At 40.3% G+C, this 24,372-nt stretch overlaps 1 protein-coding gene across 5 annotated transcripts in view; it reads right to left on the minus strand.

Annotated features, from left to right (window-relative positions):
- Positions 1-22,655, minus strand: part of clcn2a (chloride channel, voltage-sensitive 2a) — an 87,783-nt gene extending 65,128 nt beyond the window's left edge. For 3 of the 5 annotated variants that reach the window (XM_059502158.1, XM_059502157.1, XM_059502156.1), the window contains exon 1: positions 14,525-14,877. In XM_059502158.1, the coding sequence (XP_059358141.1) occupies positions 14,525-14,575 (51 nt within the window). In that variant the 5' untranslated portion in view covers positions 14,576-14,877. Of the gene's footprint in view, positions 1-14,524; positions 14,878-22,179 lie in introns of those variants that run through there. The other 2 variants (XM_059502159.1, XM_059502160.1) reach the window with 2 other exon arrangements.
- Between the last annotated feature and the right edge of the window lie 1,717 nt (positions 22,656-24,372).

A 24,372-nucleotide genomic window follows, 5' to 3' on the forward strand; every position in this document is an offset into this window, starting at 1 on the left:
CTACCTGACATCAACACTAGTTCATAGTCCCCAAAAGAATTACAGAAAAGAATACTTTTTACTTGATGGTCACACCACATGACATTTTAGAGGCATTAAAGAATAGTTATAATAACTTTTAAAATGTTTTTAAATTTTTCCTCATTATGAAGGACACTCATTGACCTGTACATTTAATGGTACAGAGCTAGCAAGTATGTTAAACAACAACAACAACAAAAAAACCTACAGATACAAAATCTAAAGAGGGTTTCGGGTGAATATGAGTGGCCTGTGGCAAAGATCTCTCTAAAGGGTTTTGGAGTGTTAATGCAGCCTTTTACCACTTCTGCCTCAGAGCCTCTAGCCAGCCATCTGAGAGCATCAAGTGCCCAGTTCTGCGTCGCTAAGGCAGGTGTGGCACTCCACTGTAGGTTAAATGGAACATTATATCCACCACAATGATCGATTTCTGTATACTGCAGGACATTTGCTGTCCTTCATGATTGCTCCTTGTCAGACTGTGCAATATGACCCAATTGAGATCTTGTGCGATGCCCACAGCAGACTGTGTGACATCTTTTATGTCAATTGTACGATGTGAATCTTAGCTAAGACTGGTTATGATTGACAGCCATGACTGGGCGTTTTACAGTCCCCGTCACATTCTGACATCCTCATTGACACGCAAAATTGAAATGGGCTGCTCAAACAAAAGCAAGCTGTTTTCTTTATTTTATTTAAAGTGTCTGGAGTCTGTGGCTATGCTAAAGAGATGTCATTCTTCACACCAGACACCAGAGATAATTTTGATAGTATAAAAAAAATAACTTGAGGGCTACAAGACATTTGTGATAAGCCTATCATATAAACAAGTATTTTCAACTAAACATCTCTCTCTCCTTCTCTCTCTGCCTCATTTGGTCTCTATCCACAAACACACACACACACACACACACACACAGAGATAACGTCATCAATTGCTGTGCTCCAATTGGTTCTTCATTTGATGGGTGTCACAAGAGTAGTCACACTGGAGAAATGTGGCCCACATATTTTAACATTACCAGAACCCAGTAAGAGAAGAATCATCACAATTAATTGGTCATCACTGACCATGTTACATTAAGACTGCAGATTCTGCATTAAAATTTCCTTTTTTTTTACTATCTGAACATTTTCTCAGTAAGCAAAAACATGGCAAAAATTCTAGAATTGTGAAATTAAAAGAACGCATACACCCAAAAACAAAATAAATAAAAATACAAACATTTTCTTAGTATTTGTATTGTTTTCAGTAAAACTCATCTAAACAGGGATGTTTTATTTTGAAAGCAAACTTTTGTAAAATAATAATAATATAAAATACTATCTCAAGTACCTCACGAAATTTGCTAGTTATTTATGTGATAAGAAAAATAAATTAGATTTTCTTAACCTTTGTTTGTTTAACATTGGTGTTGTAAGCACTATGCTCTACCTGTCTACCAGCTGGGCTACAAGAACATAGTTCACAAACACTCTGATTAGGATGATCAAAAACAAATGTTGATGCCATGAAGATGATTTAAATGAAAAAAGGGGGTTTTGTCAAGTACATGAAAAACACTCATATTAGGCCAATAAAAACTAATGTTTAAAAATCTGGTGTCAATGCAAATTCTTTAATGTTTTTGAAAAAGTTCTGCATTTATTTAATCAAATATACAGTAAAAACAATAATAAATGACGGGTACATATTGTTATAGTATATATTTTTTTAATACAGATATTTAATAGGCTATAACATATTAAAATGTAATTTACTTCTGTGAGGGCAAAGCTGAATTTTCAGCAGCCATTGCTCAAGTCTTCAGTGTCACATGGTCCTTCAGAAATCATTCTAATTAGAGTTGTTCCGATTCCGATACTAGTATCGGAAATATCACTAATACCACAACAAATTCTGGCAACGGCATCGGCGAGTACATGAACCCATATAACGTTCCGATACCATTTATGACCGCTAGCTTTGCCTAACCGCTGCACGGTTTTTCTTCGCTGCTCAGAATGCATTGCAAACACAGGAAGTTTAGAGCAGCGAGGAAGAAATGAAAACGCGTTAGCAGTATGTCCGATGTTTAGCAGTATTTCATACTGGACCAACCAGACAGTAAAACGGCGACTAGGGATGCCACAAGTACTGGCACTTCACTACCTGAAAATGTAAAAATGTGATGATACCAGCGTCTCTGTAGTACCGGTAGTAAGTTACCTACTCAGTATATTCGGAGAAGCTACGTTCAGTCAATTCAGTTCAGTCAGTGTTAGTCTAAGCGCAGGGCTCCAGACTGTAGCCGATTATATACTAGTGTCTGTGAATATTAAACTTCAAAATACTATGTAAATATTACTCCTGCAAATTCTACACGCAGATGCGCGGGAGATCGCTGTTTAGGACACGAACGCATAAACCATCACTTCATGAGAATTTACCGTTTCATTTGAGAAAACTGTCATATCATAAACACAGACACTCAAAGATCTTCATGGCAACCCATCAAAATAAATGTTCGGTTTAACGTGAGTAAATTGATAATATATTAAGCTATTGTTGTAGCCTACAGTAGATTTAGCTAGGTCTCTATGTAGTAATAATAATACGTCTCTATTAATAATAATAATTATGCCTAGACGGTTGCTTGTTTTTTACTTGTTTTGTTTATCTGATTAATTTTTTTTTTTTTTATAATCCTAGACTTATTTGTTGCAGTTTTTTATACATTTATATTGTAAAACTAAAATACCTTTTTTAGTTTGCGATGTTAGATTTTTGGCTGCATTTGAAGTTTTTTTCGCTTAAGAAAATAAATAATATTACTGTCAAATTCATGTCAGATAATAAAAATACTGTAATAAATACAGTAGTTCACCATGTATTTGTTCATGTTTTATTAAGGGATAAGTCTGAAGCACACCATAAAATAATTCTAGCAATTAACACAGGACTAGTAGTATATACAGCTGTATATACAGATACACACCCAGGTATCGGATCAGTACTCGGTATTGGCCGATACTCTGAGCCCAGGTATCGGAATCAGTATCGGGAAAAGAAAAAGGGTATCGGAACATCTCTAATTCTAATATGCTGATTTCTTATTATTATCAATGTTGAAAACAATTGTGCTGCTTAATATTTTTCAGGAATCTGTGATGAATTGAAACAGCAATTATTAGTAAAACGATGACTTCACTCTCACTTTTTGCAAACCAAATGGCTCCTCTGTGAATAAAACTAAACATTTCTTTAAATAATAATAATAATAATCATTTTATTTTGCTGTTATAAAAAGGTGGACAGTGGAACTTTTCTCAAGCTCTTACCATAAACTATAACCTACCTCAGCTCTTGGCTTAAAAATAATGTAATCTAATTTTGCACATATTCTTGATAGCTTTTTATCAAGCCTTTTTGTGCAAATTCTTGCCCCTATGTCACATCTCTACACGGAAGCTTATTAAGATATTGCACAAGTTTTAGCTCCTCCATGTCACACCTTCTTCAATATATATAAAGGTAAAGAAAAGTGTATTGAATTGGATTAGCATTTAGCAGAGCCAGAAGATGGTTGAAAACAACCTCTGTAAGCAACCACAGGTCCTCTTGTATCCTCAAACATATCTTCTAAGAAAAAAAAAAGAATCAAGGCATTGATCCCATTACACTAATGACTCCTCCGCATTCCAGCACACCTGGTGTGGACTGATTTGACACTGAGCCAGAATGAAGAATATTAAAGAATTGTGTTATATCTTTACCAGAGGTGTTGTATTAAATTATACTGGTTGAGGGCCAAATGGTGTCTCAGATGCTTGGACGGAGATCATGGGACTAAAAGCTGATGTGAGATTAAACTGCCTTCTTTAATCCATTTTGCAATCAGGTTGATATGGCTGTCATTAGAGCTGTTGCCTTGCCTGCTTAAGATTATTCATTGCTTCATTTGAGAAAAAAAATCATAAATGGGGAAGTCAAATCAACTTGGTGAGTGATGAATAGCATATCTATTTGGCATATCATTTATCCAAGAGCATATGAACACTGCTGATCAATTTACGTGCATGCATGACCAAACCGCAGACAGTACCACTGGCTGTTAGAGACTTCCCACAACAACCTCTCTCGCCCATGTTTTGTGGGTAAAGTGAGGTCATTAGCATCTTCCTGCTTTAGTGAATGCACCATAAAGATCCCCTATCGGTGCTAAAAGTGTAATCACATGTCTTTGACTCCATGCACCATGCTGGAGATGTGTGGGGAGGCTGATGTCACACCGTAGGACTTGTATCCTCTGCACATCTACAGACTTTGATCTTATCAGTGGCCAAAAATCCTACTCCCCTTGATGGAGGACATTGGAAAGCTGTCTAAAACATCTGTTCTTGTATATCCTCAATGCTGAAACACACACTGAAAGGTCAAAACCAAGAGTCATATATCTTCGCTGCTAAAGGGGGGTTTAAAGGGACAGTTCATAAAAAAATTAAAAGCATAATTTACTCACTTATGGCGCCTTTCCAATGTGTGGTATGACTTTGTATTGTAGATTGTAGATTCACACTGAAGGCATCAAGGGCTATTTGACCAAGAAGGAGAGTGATGGGGTGCTGCGCCAGATGACCTGGCCTCCACAGTCACCAGACCTGAACCCAATCGAGATGGTTTAGGGGTGAGCTGGACCGCAGACTGAAGGCAAAAGGGCCAACAAGTGCTAAGCATCTCAGGGGGACCCCTTCAAGACTGTTGGAAGACCATCTCAGGTGACTACCTCTTGAAGCTCATCAAGAGAATGCCAAGAGTGTGCAAAGCAGTAATCAAAGCAAAAGGTAGCTACTTTGAAGAACTAGAATATTTCTTATTTCTTATTTCATATTTCTAGAATATGACATATTTTCAGTTGTTTCACACTTTTTTGTTATGTATATAATTCCACATATGTTAATTCATAGTTTTGATGCCTTCAGTGTGAATCTACAATTTTCATAATCATGAAAATAAAGAAAACTCTTTGAATGAAAAGGTGTGTCCAAACTTTTGGTCTGTACTGTATATTACTAAGAAAACATGGAAAAGCCACTCAATATAATCATTTTCATATAAGACGAAAAATGAAATGAATGAGTCATTACTTTAGGAAGTGGATGCCTGCTGTTTGGGATTGCAGTCATGTAACAGTTCTGGGAGGCAATTAAACAAAAATACTATGATGACATGGATTAATGCGTATTGGAGATGTGAACCATTTAAAACGATTCAGTTCGATTTGGTGAACTGGTTCAAAAAGAACCGGTTACATCGAATGAATCGTTAGCGAACCGGATATCACAAACTGCTTTGTTTTGAACTCTCTCACAACAGACACAGAAGAGAAGACAATGCTGAATAAAGTTGTAGTTTTTGATATTTTTGGACCAAAATGTATTTTCGATGCTTCAAAAAATTCTAACTGATCCTCTGATGTCACATGGACTACTTTGATGATGTTTTTCTTACCTTTCTGGACATGGACAGTATACCGTACACACAGTTTTAATGGAGGGACTGAGAGCTCTCGGACTGAATCTAAAATATCTTAAACTGTGTTCCAAAGATAAACGGAGGTCTTACGGGTTTGGAACAACATGAGGGTAAGTTATTAATGACATAATTTTGCTATTTGGGTGAACTATCCCTTTCAGTGTCACTACATCCTTCAGAAATCATTCTATAATATACATATTTGATAGTGCTAAAAAATTGTATTATCAATTTGTTTTTTGCAATCAATTTTTTAAAGATTTTTTGATGAATGGATAGTTCAAAAGAACAACATTTACTTAAAATTGTAATGTTCTGTACCATCACTATCCCTTTTGATAAATGTATTTATTTAAAAGAAAAGAAAAGAAAAAAATGTACTGACCCCAAATTTTTCAATGACAGAGTAAAGCTTATTTATGTTCTTTTTGTCCAATTTATCTCTTTGGCAGTCCCCAACCACTTTCTTCGCATTGAAATAAAAATCAGACCACTTCACAAAAGAAAAAAGAAATATGGAATGACACGAGGGTGAGTAAATAATGACAAAATGTATTTGTCATCACTTGTCACTTCTGGGTGAACTATTCCTTTAATTGCCACTGCTCTTGTAGTCCTGACTAATGTCTTCTCTGACTCAACCAATTTCACCAGCACACTCAATCCCTATTTTACTCAATCCATCTTTCGGCAGTACCTTCAATTTATCCATCCTCTCAGACAAGTAAACAGCCACTGATGCGATTTTCCATGGAAATACAGTGCCCCTGCTTTCCGCCACTGACACCTGTCTGTAATCTCTACTCAACTCTTATCCAGCTCTCATATGTAAACCCCTGCAAGGGCTGCAGCATTTCAGCTAGAGATGGCAGACAGATTTTTGATGGATTGAATGCTGCCAATGATCAGACAGGGTGATAGCAGAGACTCTCCACCGGTCCATGCAGTTGGTGCACATTGACACAGAGGGGTGTTGTGAGCTAACACTAGGAGGAAAGTGTCCTCAGGCATGCTATTTTTGCCAAAAGCTTCATCGAAACATATCTGACATGGCTCTCGAAGAAGCATAAACTTAAGTTTCATGGTTCTATCCCTTCTTCCAAACAATTCAGAAAAATCTTCCAAAGGTACTGCCAGCAAGTGCAGATGAGAGGCTTGAGAGAAACAGATTCTTTGAAAGGAGCGGGGGGGAAATTGCTAATAGTGCGGGTATGTGCAATTGTGAGCTGCAAGATACAAAAGGCCACTGAAGAGCAGACTCACTGCACTTGTGATGCCCTTAACTGCAAGACCATTTGAAAAGGTCTTTAGAGACGATAATATCGCCAGTACAATCACATGAGTTTCACTGCAAACACGAATCACTGATCAAGGCCAGATTTCTTAAAACTGACAGTATTGAGTGTCATATTTGAGCATTAAGACTCAGAAAATGTGAGTCACAAAAGCATAATCACTGCGATGTCCCAGGAGAAATTCAATTAATAGACAACAAAATGCAGAGAGTGAGCTTGTGCACATACTGAAAGAAAAACAAACATGGCATGGAAAAAACACACATCACAGACTAATCCTCCCTTGGACAAATTTGTCCAGACAGACTCGTGCCTGGCAGTGCAGAGAAGCACGTTGTGAGGACAGTAAATGATAAAGACACCAATCAGAACGAGCATAACCCCTGGTCAAAGGAAAAGGTGTTGAGAGAAGGAATGAAATCATGAGTCTCCAGCCACCATTTTGTATAGTGCTGTATTGATCCTCTTGCCAATAAGGAAAGCAGGGCTGGGAAAAAAATTCCCAGTTTCATTCATCACACACATAGATGCTGAGGAACACATCGTCTGGCCCTGCAGGGAGAAAGGCTGCACAAAAATAGCCTGAACTCAAAAAGACAAGATATGAACGCAACACATGGATCTGAGTGCGGCCACTTCACGCCTACCTTCATTATGCAAACACATTTGTCATAACAGTGCATACAAACTTGCTCAGATAGATGGATGTTAGTGGGAGTGGAGAAGCAGGGAGCTTTGGCGCAGAATGAAGAGACTGTACCCCAAACCGACTGTTTGAATGTCCTTCTCCAGTTCTCCTTCTCTTCATATCTGCCTGAATATAGAGATATCCCTGTCAAATGCTCCAGGGTACAGCTGTCAATCATCATGTGACAGAAAGGGGAAGGGGGGGGGGGGGCTGGTGCATGAGTCCATTAATATTCAGAGTGGATCTACATTTAGTCCACAAGTGCAGAAGCAGAAGTAGGAGGGTCACTAGAGGGGATGAAACAGGGATGAAGGGGGGACTTTGATGATGCCCTTAAACTTGAAATGTGGATGAACTCATGATGCAAATGATGCTATTAGTTATGCCTCAAATGTTATTGTGGACTCTGCAGACTTGAATTACCTCCTATATCAACAAACAAATGACTTAATTAGCTGTAAACGCATAGAAGTTTGTTACAAATGACAAGCAACACACAATAAATGAAATATCAACCGGATTTTTCATACCAGGCCAACAATTCTTGCTATAACTTACGTTTTACCGTTGAATTAAGCAATTCAATATGGAAGCATATGGGTAGTAATATTCAATTTGGGATGTAATATGCAAAATGACAATGCATTTCTGTATTTACATTTACATTTTCCAATATTTTTTGTGCAACATTTGGTGCAAAATGAAAATGAAAATTAAATTACATAATTTTCATTTGCCATTTCATACACCAGTTTTAATATGTAAAATGAAAACTAATTTTAACGCTTTATAAGTTGCAAAATTAAAATTAAAATGTATTACAGAAATGATTAGATATGTCTAACATGTTCAAGCAAAAACTGTGGCAAAATGATCATTTAAATGCTATTTTTCTTAAATGCATTAACACTCACAGTCAAGACACTTACGATTGCATTTTCATTCAATGTCCCGCAAGGAATGTAGCAAAATTCAATGTGCACCTTGAAAATGCATTCCGAGCCGATCACGTGTCCACCCCTCCCACCATGTCAATCATTGCGTGAACAAGGCGGGGCTTGCAGAAGGTCACAGACTCAAATCTCAATTAGAACATTCAAGTGAGAGAACATGGACAAGACAGTTGGCCCGTGTACGTTTTGATCATTTCGGTTTATGACTTCAATATTTCATTCGCACTTGTGGGCGGAGCTGAAACGCTGCTTTCATCTGATTGGTCGAATCGCTCCACCTTCAGCTCGGTCTTTTCATTCTTTCAGGCAGAATAAGATTCAGTGCAAGTGAAGCACTGTAATGTCTGAAACCACCGCTCACTGTTAATTAGCATAATATTTGAATCAGATGTAGCTGGGCACATAATTCGTGCTGATGCGACTTGCAAGAGACCCCGTTAAATTATTTCTAGGTTGTATACTGTATTGTCCCACTGATAAAAACAGTGCAAATAGTTCTGTCTCCTTGGATAACAATGAAGTGGAAATAAATATAGTTACATTTATGAAATAAAATTAAATAGGATTTTTGAGGAAGGTAAGTCTGGCCAGTTATACAGCAACACGAGTCAGATGAGTCTGAAGATCTGAGCTGAATTTGGTGAAACATTAAAGTTCTAGTCTGTGTCAATTACTCTCATAATAAAAAATAATAATAATGTTACCCGTATTTTTCGGTATAAGTTGCATCAGTCCAAAAATACGTCATGACGAGGGAAAAAACATATATAAGTCGCACTGGACTAAGTCGCATTTATTCAGAACCAAGAGAAAACATTACCGTCTACAGCCGCGAGAGGGCGCTCTGGGGTAGGCTACAGGAGCACTTGCCACTTCCCGCCGAAACGGGTGTGGCCCAACCTGTTAAAGGAGCTCGAAAAGGCTGACTCACCTGATTTTTCGCAATGCGCAAGCCTGTACGGTTGCCCGCTTGCCTGCACACGAAAACCGTTATCACGGCTACCCAGATATTTCCCGAAAAAGGTGTAATTTCTGGTGTCCCGGCCACGGCCGATGGTGCTATAAATGTAGTGACGATGCCCACTGCTCAGTGCCCATCTCCGCATATAAGCACAGCCCTTCACACAGGGCTCGCGCCTATAAAAGCGACTCAAGTCGATCACGCGCACTACATAGTAGACGTGCCCACTCCTTAGTGCCCACAATCACTATGTCACACGCGTCATGTGGTTTCTGTAAAAACGAAACCCGTGCACGTTCGTCCGGCCACGGCCGATGGTGCTATAAATGTAGTGACGATGCCCACTCCTCAGTGCCCATCTCCACATGTAAGCACAGCCCTGCACACAGGGCCTGCGCCCATAATGTCGACTCAAGTCGGTCGCGCACACTGCATAGTAAACGTGCCCACCCCTCAGTGCCCACAATTACTATGTCACACGCGTCATGTGGTTTCTGTAAAAACGAAACCCGTGCATGCTCGTCCGGCCACGGCCGATGGTGCTATAAATGCAGTGACGATGCCCACTACCCAGTGCCCATCTCCACATGTAAGCACAGCCCTGCACACAGGGCTAGCGCACATAAGATCGACACAGATCGGTCGAGCGCGCCGCATAGTAAACGTGCCCACTTCCCAGTGCCCACATACACTATGTCACATACGGCGCGGGGCTTCTGTAAAAACGAGGCCCGTGCACGTACATTCTGCACAGGCAGACAGCGAGTTGAAAGTGGTAAAAGTGCACACATGCAGCCCACGGTTACTCGCAGATATATCGAGTCCCACGGGACCCGCTCAGCCTCCCTCCAGTCGGTTAAGCGCCGGAACGGGGTCGAGGAAGAGCAATCTGCCCGCTGTGATCAGCGCGCTCCCCGCCTCAGATGCGCAGCACACTCGAGCGCCGCCGTTGCCCAGTCAACAGAGCGCGTTTCGCATCCAGCCCTTAGCCATTCATGCAGATGCATGGTCAGTGCTTCCAGGGGTTTCGGATTGGGTGCTAGGCATTATAAAGAGAGGCTACTCGCTACAGTTTTCTCGACGCCCACCGTGCTTTTCAGCGCACGTCGAAACTACGGTCAAAACAGAAGTAGCACACATACTTCGGGCCGAAATATCAAAACTGTTGAGCAAAGGGGCTGTAGAGCCTGTGTCTCAAAGCGAGGGGGGGCTGTACAGCAGATACTTTCTGGTGCCCAAGAGAGACGGGGGTCTCCGGCCCATACTGGATCTAAGACAGCTGAACAGGCATTGATGAAACGCAGTTTCAAAATGCTCACGACCAGGAAGCTCCTCGCGCAGATTCGCAGAGGGGACTGGTTCATGTCAATAGATCTGAAGGACGCGTATTTTCAAATACAGATAGCGTCAAACCACAGGCGATATTTGAGATTCGCCTTCGAGGGCCAGGCATACCAGTTTGCAGTCCTGCCATTCGGCTTGTCCGTAGCTCCTCGTACGTTTACGAGGTGCATGGATGCAGCGCTCGCTCCTCTTAGACTCAGAGGCACACGAGTGCTGAATTATTTGGACGACTGGCTGGTTCTGGCCCGATCATGAGCGGAGCTCATGGACCACAGAGCCGTTTTACTCGATCACCTCGAGAAGTTCGGCCTCAGTGTCAATTGGGTGAAGAGTTCGCTGAACCCCAGTCAGAAGCCAGACCGTCCTTTGGCCTATGGTCAGAACGGGAAAAGCTCCATCATATCAACTGCCTGGAAATGCTGGCAGTGGAGAACGCGCTGACGCGCTTTTGTCCCCATATCAAGGATCACCACGTCATAGTCCGTTCGGACAACATGTCCGTGGTGTCCTACATAAATCGCCAGGTCGGTCTCGGGTCCCGAAACCTGTGCAGGCTGACGGAACGCCTCCTGATTTGGGCTCAGCGCAACGTGCGCTCGCTGAGAGCAGTGCATGTGCCTGGACTGCAGAATCTGGGTCCAGACAGGCTGTCCAGAGGCAATGTTCCTACGGGCGAATGGTCTCTACACCCGCAAACAGTCCGGCTGTTGTGGGAGAGATTTGGCATGGCGGAGGTGGACCTCTTTGCGTCCCACGAAAACGCTCACTGCCCCGCGTTCTTTTCCAAGAACGAAAGCGCGCTGTCACGGAGATGGCCGTGCTGCCCGCTTTATGCGTTCCCTCCCGTCTCCCTCCTTCCGCAGGTGATAGAACGGGTGAGAGAAACGAGATGTTCAATACTGCTTGTAGCACCTCTTTGGAAGAACCAACCATGGTTCCCAGATTTGATGCAGTTAGCAGATGTCGCCCCGGGCCCGTACCGTTGAGGAGAGACCTCCTCTCGCAGGCCAGGGGCTCGATTTGGCACCCTCAACCGGAGTTGTGGTCCCTCTATGTATGGGCACTCAATGGTTACCCGCTGATCTCGCAGTGGGAGTGCTAAATACCATCACTCAGGCTAGAGCTCCGTCGACACGACGTCTGTATGCCTCGAAGTGGTCGGTGTTCTCCAGCTGGTGCACAGCTCGAGGTTATTCACCCCTTAGTTGTGAGGTAACGGAGGTCCTCTCCTTCCTTCAGGAGCTGTTGGATAAGGGCAGAGCCCCATCCACGCTCAAAGTTTATGTGGCTGCCATCGCGGCGTTTTCTGAAACGGCGTCCGGTCTGTCAATAGGAAGGAATGATTTAGTCATCCGGTTCCTCAGAGGAGCTAGGAGGCTGAATCCTCCCAGACCTCCGTCAGTCCCTATGTGGGACCTCTCGGCGGTTTTGGAGGCCTTGAAAGGTCCCCCTTTCAAGCCTATCCAATCGATTAGCCTTCAGCATCTGTCGTTCAAGACAGTATTCTTGTTGGCTCTCGCTTCTGTGAAGCGTGTGGGTGATTTGCACGCGCTCTCGGTGAGCCAGTCGTGCTTGGAGTTTGGGCCCAATGACTCAAGAGTCATACTCGAACCTAGGCACGGTTATGTGCCGAAATCCCTCAACACACCGTTTCGGGCTCAGGTTATTGCCCTGTCTGCCCTGCCGGTGTCAGGGGAGGATGGAGACTCGAGTCTTCTTTGCCCTGTAAGGGTTTTAAGAGCTTATGTGTCTCGCTCTGCTGCCTTTCGGCAGACGGAGCAGCTATTTGTCTCGTTCGGTGGGCGTTCCAAGGGAATGGCTGTTTCGAGACAGACTCTATCCAGATGGATAGTTGACGCCATAGCGTTAGCTTACGCTTCCAGGGGCCTTCAGTGCCCGTTGGGCGTCAGAGCACACTCCACAAGAGGCATCGCCTCGTCGTGGGCGTGGTCTACTGGGATCTCCTTGCAGGATATATGTATGGCGGCAGGTTGGGCCTCGCCGTCTACATTTATCAGGTTCTATAACCTGGAGGTTCCCGCCTTGCAAGCAAGGCTGCTGTCGGTATAGGCGAATCAGGGCCCTGAGGGGAATTCTGAGTTCACGAGCGCTATGCGCTGCCGACTGTTATATGGGCAGTATTGCGTAAGACCCGCATTGCCACATTGGTCAGGCCTTGCCTCGGCTGTGTGACGTCATATTGCCGCATCTACGGATGCTGCTAGATATGGGACGGAGGGCTTTTTCCCTTTTCTGTCCTGGACTCTCTGTGAGTCCCTCAGGTGACTGTGCACTGTAAATCCTGGGCGTTGCTTCAGCTTTATTGTTGTGTTATCCCTGCGCGCACGGCGTTTTACATTGGGTTCCCGTAGCGTCTTAGCTAAGACGCAGTACGAGAGAGCTCTCGTAAGAGAACGTACTCGGTTACTAAACGTAACCTCGGTTCTCTCTAGAAGAGCGAACGAGTACTGCGTTCTCTGCCGTGCGCACGATTCACTCTGGTTCGCTTCGGCGATGAGATAAATCAGGTGAGTCAGCCTTTTCGAGCTCCTTTTATAGGTTGGGCCACACCCGTTTCGGCGGGAAGTGGCAAGAAGGGCGCGAAGCGCCCTTATTGGTCTGATGTTGCATCAGCCCGCGCTCGATAGGCTGTGCAGTTGCCGCAGAACAAGCCAATGAGCGAACGAGCCGTCTCGCCTATGGCTGTGTACTGCTGCAAATGCGCTTTACAAAAATACAAAATTAAGGATAATTTTTTGCTTCAGTATTTCGTGAAAAGAGACTTTTCCCGTAGCGTCTTAGCTAAGACGCAGTACTCGTTCGCTCTTCTAGAGAGAACCGAGGTTACGTTTAGTAACCGAGTACGTTTCAGACATTACAGTGCTTCACTCATACTGACTCTTATTCTGCCTGAAAGAATGAAAAGACGTGCTGAAGGTGGAGCGATTCGACCAATCAGATGAAAGCAGCATTTCAGCTCCGCCCACAAGTGCGAATGAAATATTGAAGCCATAAACCGAAATGATCAAAACATACACGGACCAACTGTCTTGTCCATGTTCTCTCACTTGAATCCTCCTCTTGAGATTTAAGTCTCTTGAACTTCTGCAAGCCCCGCCTTGTTCACGCAGTGATTGACATGGTGGGAGGGGTGGACACGTGATCGGCTCGGAATGCATTTTCAAGGTGCACATTGAATTTTGCTACATTCCTTGCGGGACATTGAATGAAAATGCAATCGTAAGTGTCTTGACTGTGAGTGTTAATGCATTTAAGAAAAATAACATTTAAATGATCATTTTGCCACAGTTTTTGCTTGAACATGTTATACATATCTAATCATTTCTGTAATACATTTTCATTTTGATTTTGCAACTTATAAAGCGTTACAATTAGTATTCATTTTACATATTAAAATTGGTGTATGAAATGGCAAATGAAAATTTCATTTCATATTCATTTTGCACCAAACGTTGCACAAATGTATTGGAAAATGTAAATGTAAATACAGAAATGCATTGTCATTTTACATATTGCATTGTCATTTTGCATATTACATCCCAAATTGAATATTGCTACCCATATGCTTCCATAATTTAAAGGGTGATTTCGTTCATAATTAAAATAAACCCAGAACTTTACACTCAGTCATTCACACTTTTACGCATAAAACGGCTGGTTAACGATAATTTATAAAAAATAAAAAATAAAAAAAAGAATGACGTTCACCAGCATTATACTCACCAGAGTTTGCTGGTACTGAAGCACGCGCTGAGGGGCTCGGTCTCGCGCCATAACCGTGTATACAGCGGGAATTAAATATTTAAACGCTATACTGTATTCCCAAAAGCCTCAAGATCACCTCTGCATCACCGTGACGCAATTCAACAAGCAGCATGAACGGAGTAACAGGTCCTTGTCCGCAAAATACAGCCCAGCAGCAGCCTATGCAGCTGTCGAATGAACTCTTCCCTCTTCCCGCGCGCGCACGGCAACATATGCCATAACGCGCTGGAAACCCACTTTGTGTGGGAAGACAGGGGTTACTACACTTCATACCTGTTGACTCGATTGTCAAAAATCAATGGATATATTTTCTACCGCTGTGTGAGTAATCGCTATTTTGCACTACCGTGAACTCAAGCACGTAACGCGTAGATTACGCATGCCAGGCTGTGTTATGACTAAGTTTTAATGACCCGAGGCAAGAACAGATATGTTTTCAGTTTATCATGCAAAGATTTGTTATTCACAATGAGAAAAACCCTTAAATGTATACTCAAAGTGCTGAATTATTTTCTATTGAAATTGGGATGCACCTGTTACCCTTCAAAATTAACTGATATGGAATGACAAAGAACATCTTCACTATGAAAGCCTGTGGAGAGCCAACGGGCAGTTCATAACACCGCTCATTAATATTACAGTAAATACTAAATATAGATGCAAACTTGAAATGCATAGGATAGGCCCACAAGCACCAACAGCTCAAAGGCTTCATGCGATGAAAGACAGAATTCCTTGGAGAGAGAGAAAGAAACCAATAGGTTGTTAAACAGCTTTCCCTCCAGAGGCAGAGACTGGTAGGCTACTTTTGTGCTCAGTAACAGGTCTACTGCCAGCTCAGGGAACAGCACGGGCACAGGCTGGGATGAAATATGAATGTATCACTTTGAATTCTGACAGTTTTCTTGCAACACTGCAGTGTTTTTGTGTATGTGTATGAGCTCTCTCTCTCCTCCATGCATGCTCATGCATACAGAGCTCAAAATCGCTGTCCTCATAAATACTGATAGAAACTACATGTTTTTGTGTTTGCAGCTGTCATCAAACAGATCATTGCAAAGTCAAATCTGGTAATATTGCTATTGCTAATGTCACTGGTTAACAGGTTTTCACAGACACTGTTCCTTAAAGGTATAGTCCTCCCAAAAAGTAACAGTTCTGTCATTATTTATTCACTGTAATGTTGTTCTGCAGATATTTTGAAACAAAACAGAAGAGAAACAAAAAGTTTTTTGTCCATACCATTAAAACTCAATGTAGTCCAATGTTGTTTAAATCACTACTTCTAGTGATTAGTAGTAAATAAACAGACCTTATGTATTTGTAAATAAACAGACCTTATGTATTTGTGGCTTCATACATCAGACTGCACTGTGCAAACCCTCTTAACTTAACCTATGTTTGTACACAAAGGCTACGTCACGTGGTATGGACAGGTGAGCATCCCTACGCATTTGCATTTCTTTGAATTGGGTGTTCCAACAGCACTAACACACTGACCCAATTTGATGCATATCTTCCACAAAACTTTCTGAATATTCTTTTAATGAATTGTGGAAGCCCAAAAGAGCTCAAAAGCATGGAAGCACATGGGTAAGGCAAGGCAAGGCAAAATTTACTTATTTATGTATTTAAATTTACATTTTCCCATACACATGTGCAACGTATAGTGTAAAATGAAAATTCAATTATAAAATTTATCTTTGCCATTTCCTAGACTAGTTTTAATATGTAAATTTTAACACTTTATAAGTTGCAAAATGAAAATGAAAATGTATTACCCAAATTGATTAGATGTTTAAAATTGTCCAAAAACTGTAGAAAAATCAATTAAATGCCATTTTTCCAAAATGCATTTAGACTTACTGGTAGTACACTTGGGTTTGCATTTTCATCGTGATACCGCATGATAATTGTTGCATAATGCAGTGTGAATTTCAAAATGCATTCTGAGCCAAAGGTGTAGCAAAATGGTAATTTAAATGTCTTTTATGTTTCTTAAATGCATTGACACTTACACTTAAGAGGTCTGAATTGCATTTTCATTAAACACCCTGTGATTAGTAGACTAGTCAAAGGATTTAAAAATTCATTCTTAGCTGCTCACACCCCCAACCTGTCAATCATTACATTAAGACAGGGCTCTGCAACAAGATGCACAATTGGTCAATATTCACTGTTAACCAAATGCTTTTCACCTCCCTCAACATTTCTCACTGTTTACACTCCAATTGATGCACATAAGCAAACAGACAGTGCAATTCTACACTTAGGCCAATTTACTTGCCACTTTACCGTGGCTACACCATCCAGAAAAGTCTGAAAGACATTGTCAGAATAGTCCATATGCCATAAGTTGTTCAACCGTAATGTTATGAAGTGACGACAATACTTTTTGTATTTCATCTGGACCACAAGGATACGTTTTCTATGTATATTTACACTGTTTGTTGAATTGTTGAATAAAGTCATTATTCTTGTTTTATTCGCATACAAAAAGTATTGTCGTCACTTCATAATGTTATGGTTGAACCACTAATGGCAGATGGACTATTCTGACGATGCTTTTCATACTTTTCTGGACCTTGACAGTGGATTTTAGTTGGCATTCTACGGGACAGTCACAAGCCTTCCTGTTTTCATCCAAAATATCTTAAATTATGTTCCGAAGACAAACAAGCTTTTACGGTTTTGGAATGACAATGGGGGTAAATAATTAATGACAAAATTTTCATTTTGGGGTGGAATATCCCTTTAAGATCTCTCAGTCTGTTTACACTGGTTCATGCCTATAACCATACAGAAAATGCTACTCATGCCTGCCCCAGATGACAGTTCACCAGTCCAATCTAGACGCAGCTGTCATAGAACATGCCACAGCCAAAGACAGATAAATGTGATTTATTAATATTATTATTAAACATCATGGGCATCCATCGCGGTGTCCGGTGGCTGCTCTTGAGACAGGTGCATGACATTTAGGTGCCATGGAACACACACTACATTACGGATTAATAGAGAGGAACATTATATAATGTAAGGTGGTAAATAAGTGTAACGTTAGAATTGTTAGAATAGGTGCTCGGAGAGACGTGATCCATTATAGGAGAAAAATAGGCTATGGTGACAAATAGGTAAAAGTGTAGAATTTGCTTATCATCAATTTCATCAATCAGAGTGTAAACAGTAAGAGATGTTTTGGCAGGTAAAAAGCATTTGGTTAATTGTGAATTTCAACCTATTGTGCATCTTGTTGCCAAGCCCTGCCTTGATGTAATGATTGACAGGTTGGGGCTTGATCAGCTCGGAATGCATTTTCAAATCCACATTGACTTTACATTAGAGTGACCATATTTTAGTTTTTCAAAAAGAAGATATGGGGCGGGGCTTCATCTAACAGTATACAGTCATGGCCAAAAGTTTTGAGAATTACATAAATATTGGAAATTGGAAAAGTTGCTGCTTAAGTTTTTATAATAGCAATTTGCATATACTCCAGAATGTTATGAAGAGTGATCAGATGAATTGCATAGTCCTTCTTTGCCATGAAAATTAACTTAATCCGAAAAAACCTTTCCACTGCATTTCATTGCTGTCATTAAAGGACCTGCTGAGATCATTTCAGTAATCGTCTGATTACTGGTTACTCGTTAACTCAGGTGAGAATGTTGACGAGCACAAGGCTGGAGATCATTATGTCAGGCTGATTGGGTTAGAATGGCAGACTTGACATGTTAAAAGGAGGGTGATGCTTCAAATCATTGTTCTTCCATTGCTAACCATGGTGACCTGCAAAGAAACGCGTGCAGCCATCATTGCATTGCATAAAAATGGCTTCACAGGCAAGGATATTGTGGCTACTAAGATTGCACTTAAATCAACAATTTATAGGATCATCAAGAACTTCAAGGAAAGAGGTTCAATTCTTTTAAAGAAGGCTTCAGGGCGTCCAGGAAAGTCCAGCAAGCGCCAGGATCGTCTCCTAAAGAGGATTCGAATGTTTGGGGCATCTGGAAAAAGGCTTGTCCGGAGAAGAATAGGTGAGCGCTACCATCAGTCCTGTGTCATGCCAACAGTAAAGCATCCTGACACCATTCATGTGGGCTCACTCACAATTCTGCCCAAAAACACAGCCATGAATAAAGAATGGTACCAAAACTCCCTCCAACAGCAACTTCTTCCAACAATCCAACAACAGTTTGGTGAAGAACAATGCATTTTCCAGCATGATGGAGCACCGTGCCATAAGGCAAAAGTGATAACTAAGTGGCTCAGGGACCAGAATGCTGAAACTTTGGGTCCATGGCCTGGAAACTCCCCAGATCTTAATCCCGTTGAGAACTTGTGGTCAATCCTCAAGAGGCGGGTGGACAAACAAAAACCCACTAATTCTGACAAACTCCAAGAAGTGATTATGAAAGAATGGGTTGCTATCAGTCAGGATTTGGCCCAGAAGTTGATTGAGAGCATGCCCAGTCGAATTGGAGAGGTCCTGAAAAAAAGAAAGGAGGGCCAACACTGCAAATACTGACTCTTGGCATAAATGTCATGTAATAGTCGATAAAAGCCTTTGAACGTATGAAACGTATGAAGTGCTTGTAATTATATTTCAGTACATCACAGAAACAACTGAAACAAAGATCTAAAAGCAGTTTTGCAGCAAACTTTTTGAAAACTAATATTTATGTAGTTCTCCAAACTTTTGGCCACGACTGTACATAGCAAGATTTTTTGTTTGCTTATTTAGTTTTTTAAATAAATAAAAAGAAAACAAGTTAATAATAATAATAAAAGAATGGGGAATGCTAGTGTTAGAGGGTAATTTTTAAATAAAAATAAAACAAGTCAACAGAACAGAAAAAGAATACGTAATGCTAGTGTTAGAAGGTCATTATTTATAATAAATGAAAAGAAAATAAGAAGAAATAAAAATTCTAGTGTTAGAGTCTCTTCGTTTTTTATAAATAAAACAAGTAGTTAGAATAGAAATAAAAAAAAGAGTGCAAATGTTAGAGAGTCAAGTTTTTTAATAATAATAATAAAAAAAACAAGGAGATAAAATTAGAAGTACTGTAGATTAGAACCAGGAGGGAACAGTTCATCTAGAAGTCCATGAAAGTTTTATCATAGGTAGAATGCAAAATGTTTAAATACATGCAGTCCAGTCAATGTAATTTATGCAATATGTCAAACCTTTAACTCACTTGGGAAAATCAACCCATGGTAACAGTCTGAAAGGAAAACAATTCTGAAAAACGCAGACTTGGCAACCCTGCATCCAACAAGAGCTGCTGGAGTCAGATTTGACTGATCACAGGTCAAGAATAAGGAGAGATGACTGACGAGACGCTGGCTGAGAATTTGCTGCTCAACAGATCCTGAGCTCATTGAAAAAAAATCTGATATTGTAAGATATGCTCCCTTTACACAGAGTGTGTGTGATTGAGAAATCGAAAGTGAAAGTAAACAGGGTAAATGCTCATTCCAATATATTTAAATACAACGCATCCTGAGAGTGGCTCCCTGACGTGCCACAATTATACACAATATTAGAATGATTGAAGGAGTGGACAAGAATATCGCCGGAGCGAAACACGTTGTGAGAGCAGGCGACAATGGTCAGAGATTCAGTGGGAGCGGAATTAAGAACACAGCCAAATCCCGCACATTTTGGGCAATTAAGAAATCCCAGCCAGACACATTTTTGTAGGTCCAAAAAGAGGACATGTCTGGGAAAATGAGGACTTATGGTCTTTGGTCACCCTACATTATCGCTGGGTATTTAATAAAAATGCAATTCAGATTTTTTAAGTGTAGGTGTCAATGCATTTAAGAAAATTAAAAGACATCACCATTTTGCTACAACTTTGGCTCAGAATGCATTTTAAAAAATTCACAATGCATTTTGCTACAATTATCATGCAGTATCACGATGAGAATGCAATCCCATCATTAAAATGACATTTCAATTATAATTTTGCTACAGTTTTTGCTTGGTCATGATAAACATATCTTATCAACTTGAGTAATACAATTACATTTTCATTTTGCAATTTATAAAGCATTCAAATATGATTTTAATTGGCTTTAAAACTAGTTTAGGAAATGGCAAATGTAAATTATATAATTCAATTTTAATTTTGCACTAAATGTTGCACATATGTATGTGAAAATGTGAATTTAAATACAGAAATACATTGCCATTTTATTTATTGGATTGTCATTTTGCATATTACATTTCAAAATGAATTTTGCTATGCTTTCATACAAAAGAACATCTTGTTCATTGACTATTTAAATATGGGTCTGGGTCGATATTAGATTACATACAAGTATTGCCATCCCAGACAGGGAATAAGTCCCAGTGTGCATAAAACTCAATAGCATGTGGCTCTTTTCTGCTCTGCCAAAATGGTTTTAGCTCATCCAAAATTCTAAGAGTGTAAATACATTCAGGTTGGAAATACACTATATTTTGTGATTTGAACAGACAAATAATGAGCAGATGCTATAAAAAACATTTTTTTTTAAACTACACAGTTAACTAATGAACAAGTTATTTGCATATACAATCAAATGAATTAAATAAAAGTAATTCATAATATATAATTTCACTGTAGAATACTAAAAAAATTTTTTTTTTTAATGTTTACTGAGTTACATTAGTGTCATGTGAGTTCCCCTGATGGAGCTTTGTGTTTGTTTGGGCAACACTGTGGTCTGTTATTATTAGTCACTGTTGCTGGAGAGGCCATTGTTGTTGAACTTTAAGTAATCATGTGGCCTTCCAGTGTACCATTTGTATCTCATCAGCACATTACAACAAACTGATTAAACATCAGATAGGTTATTATAACACATATAGCTGAATGGCATACAGTATACATTTAGAAACAGTGAGTTTGGTCACCAAAATGCCATCCTGTGATGCTTGTAATACAGAAATTTTTACCATAAATTTAGTGAGTGCATAATTTTTTTAAATCAAACTTGAATTGATAGCTATTTATCAACTCTACAAGATACCAAATCAATCAGGTTGGGAGATAAAGTTTCTCTCCAAGTTCTGAGATTTTTCCCTCTCCTGAATGTGAAGTGAACTCTTCAATTTCCAATTTCAACAGAATTTGACCCCTAAGTGAATGCAGAGGTGGAGATATCGATTTCTTTTTTAAATTATGTAGATGCAAATATAAATTATTTTTTTTTCTCTTGCGCTTCAGGTTACTCCAACTCTAAGAAAGGACCCTTGAAGGGACATCGGATATAAACGACTGAATCCACAGGGTGTCTTGAGAGCAATAGAACATCATCTTACATAGAGTCGGTCTGACAAAATTTTGCCTATTTGTCCTCATTAGAGGATCTAGATGAGAGAATCAGGCAGGTGTTCAACTCCCTGCACGAATAACACTGTGCCCTTGAGGTCCACAAGATAACCAAGTCGATTAAATGCCCTTCGGAATAAGAATACCACGCAAAAGCTTCAAAAAGGCGAACGGGTTGTTCTGATGGCAGTTGAGTGACTTCTGACGCGCTTTAAGAGCGCAGTTTTTCGGCAGCAATATTGAACACCTTAACAGGTTGCTATTTCGTCTTTGGCGGCTACTTACATTTTTCCGCGCCAGCTTTTAGTCTTGGTAAGAGCTCCTCTTGAACGCAACAGTCCAAACGTCACCTACGCCGCTCCATTTAATGACGCAAAAATGTAAGAAATTCCCACACAATTAAAGCAACGAAATCAGTATCGATTAATGACGTCGGTGCTGTTCGGTCCCAATTGTTCGTCTAGATGATCGATATACTTTCTGTGTAATTGTCCTCGCCGGTGAATTGGCAGTGCCCTGTTGCTGATGCCTCTCGCTCTCCTTTGAATTCGCCTCAGACTGGAAGCTAAACTTCAAAAAAGCCAAGCGCTTCCATTAAAACATACTTGTCGGTGTTAATGCATCACCTAAAGCTTCGGATTAGTGTGCACTGCACGCGCTGATAGGTAAAGGAGTAATTAAGCCGGCAGAGCCTGGGGCGCGTGCACTGGCCAGGAATTGATTCTGTGATGCAATGCGGGTTCCGTCACTGGTTTAGTTATTGCGGGTTGACTCCACTTCTGTTCTTATCGCCTGTCATTAATGCCGTGTGATGGCGCATTTGTCTTCATCAGTGCATTGTGCTGATGTCATTTTGATAGAATGTTAAGTTTGAAAGTGCTTAAATGCGTTTCAGTTAGTTAAACTAATGATCTATCTATCTATCTATCCATCTATCTATCTATCTATCTATCTACAAAGGGGAAGATGATCTACCATCGGATGAAGAAACCAGTTACCATCCAGATGTCCAATCATCCATCCATCCATCTATCTATAAATCTATCTATCTATCTATCTATCTATCTATCTATCTATCTATCTATCTATCTATCTATCTATCTATCTATCTATCTATCTATCTATCTATCTATCTATCTATCTATCAAGGGATGTATGAAACCAGTTACCATCCATCCATCCATCTATCTATAAATCTATCTATCTATCTATCTATCTATCTATCTATCTATCTATCTATCTATCTATCTATCTATCTATCTATCTATCTATCTATCTATCTATCATGGGATGTAGAAACCAGTTACCATCCATCCTACCGTCCATCCGTCCATCCATCCATCCATCCATCCATCTATCTATCTATCTTTCTATCTATCTATCTATCTATCTATCTATCTATCTATCTACAAAAGGGTAGAAAGATATGGAACATGTTTCACATATGTGTGGTGTTGCAATCATTACTGATGGTGTTCCAAGCTTGTCGTGATCGCAGCGACTCCCAAGGCTTGCAGACAAGGCTTTTGCTCTATCCTGGTTTCACAGCTGTGACTTGTGGGCTGCTGCAGGGTGACTGAGTGGAAGATTGTTTCTGCACTGCGAAAGAGAGAGGGTGGTGAGATCCTCTAATTTCAGTGTACGCTAATGTCCAGAGCAAACATTTTCTCGTATTTAAACATAACTATCACCATTCTGGTTTAGTGTTCACATTTGCAGCAAATAAACAGTCAATGCACTATGATCTCTTCATGTTTACAACAGCTCACCAAATCCAAAGAAAACAGGTCTTTTTTTAGGAAGATATACCTGTTATATTTCTGCAAACACGTCTGTGCATGCATTTGAATATTATAGCCATACAGGTGACAGGTCTTGTACTAAGACTGAAAAATGTTAAATGAAAGTACTGCTGAAGCTCATTTTAGTGGTGTGTGTGTGTGTGTGTGTGTTTAATCTGGCAAAATAATTATGTTGGAGCTGAATAAAACAAATATTTCTGATAACTCGCAAAGGGACAGAGACACCAGAAGGCTGGTCATGAAAGTAGGCCGTCTGAGCACACTCATTCAGCTCTGCTGATTCATACACACACCTGCTTTCTATAAGCCCTTGAACACTTAAAAACACAGAGATCCCTTTAAATATGTTTGTATCATTATGTTACTGTCCAAATAGATAGACTGATAACACCTTTTGTTGCCATCAATCTGTCTTATTACACACTGGATCATATACAATTTTTATATTATTCTGTGATATTAATAAGTACATTAAATATTTTAAGAGTAATATCATTACAGGTGGTGACTTTGGCACCACTTTGATTTTACTCACAAAAAGGGACAATTAAACTTTTCAGCTTTGTGGGTTGACATTTTCAAATGTAATGCATACTGTAAATGTACATGTGACAGTAAATATAATACTGTACTTCTTAGTGCACAATGACATTTTTATACACATAAATTCAAGAAA

Source organism: Carassius carassius, chromosome 20 (genome assembly GCF_963082965.1).
Source record: "Carassius carassius chromosome 20, fCarCar2.1, whole genome shotgun sequence".
Lineage (NCBI taxonomy): Eukaryota > Metazoa > Chordata > Actinopteri > Cypriniformes > Cyprinidae > Carassius > Carassius carassius.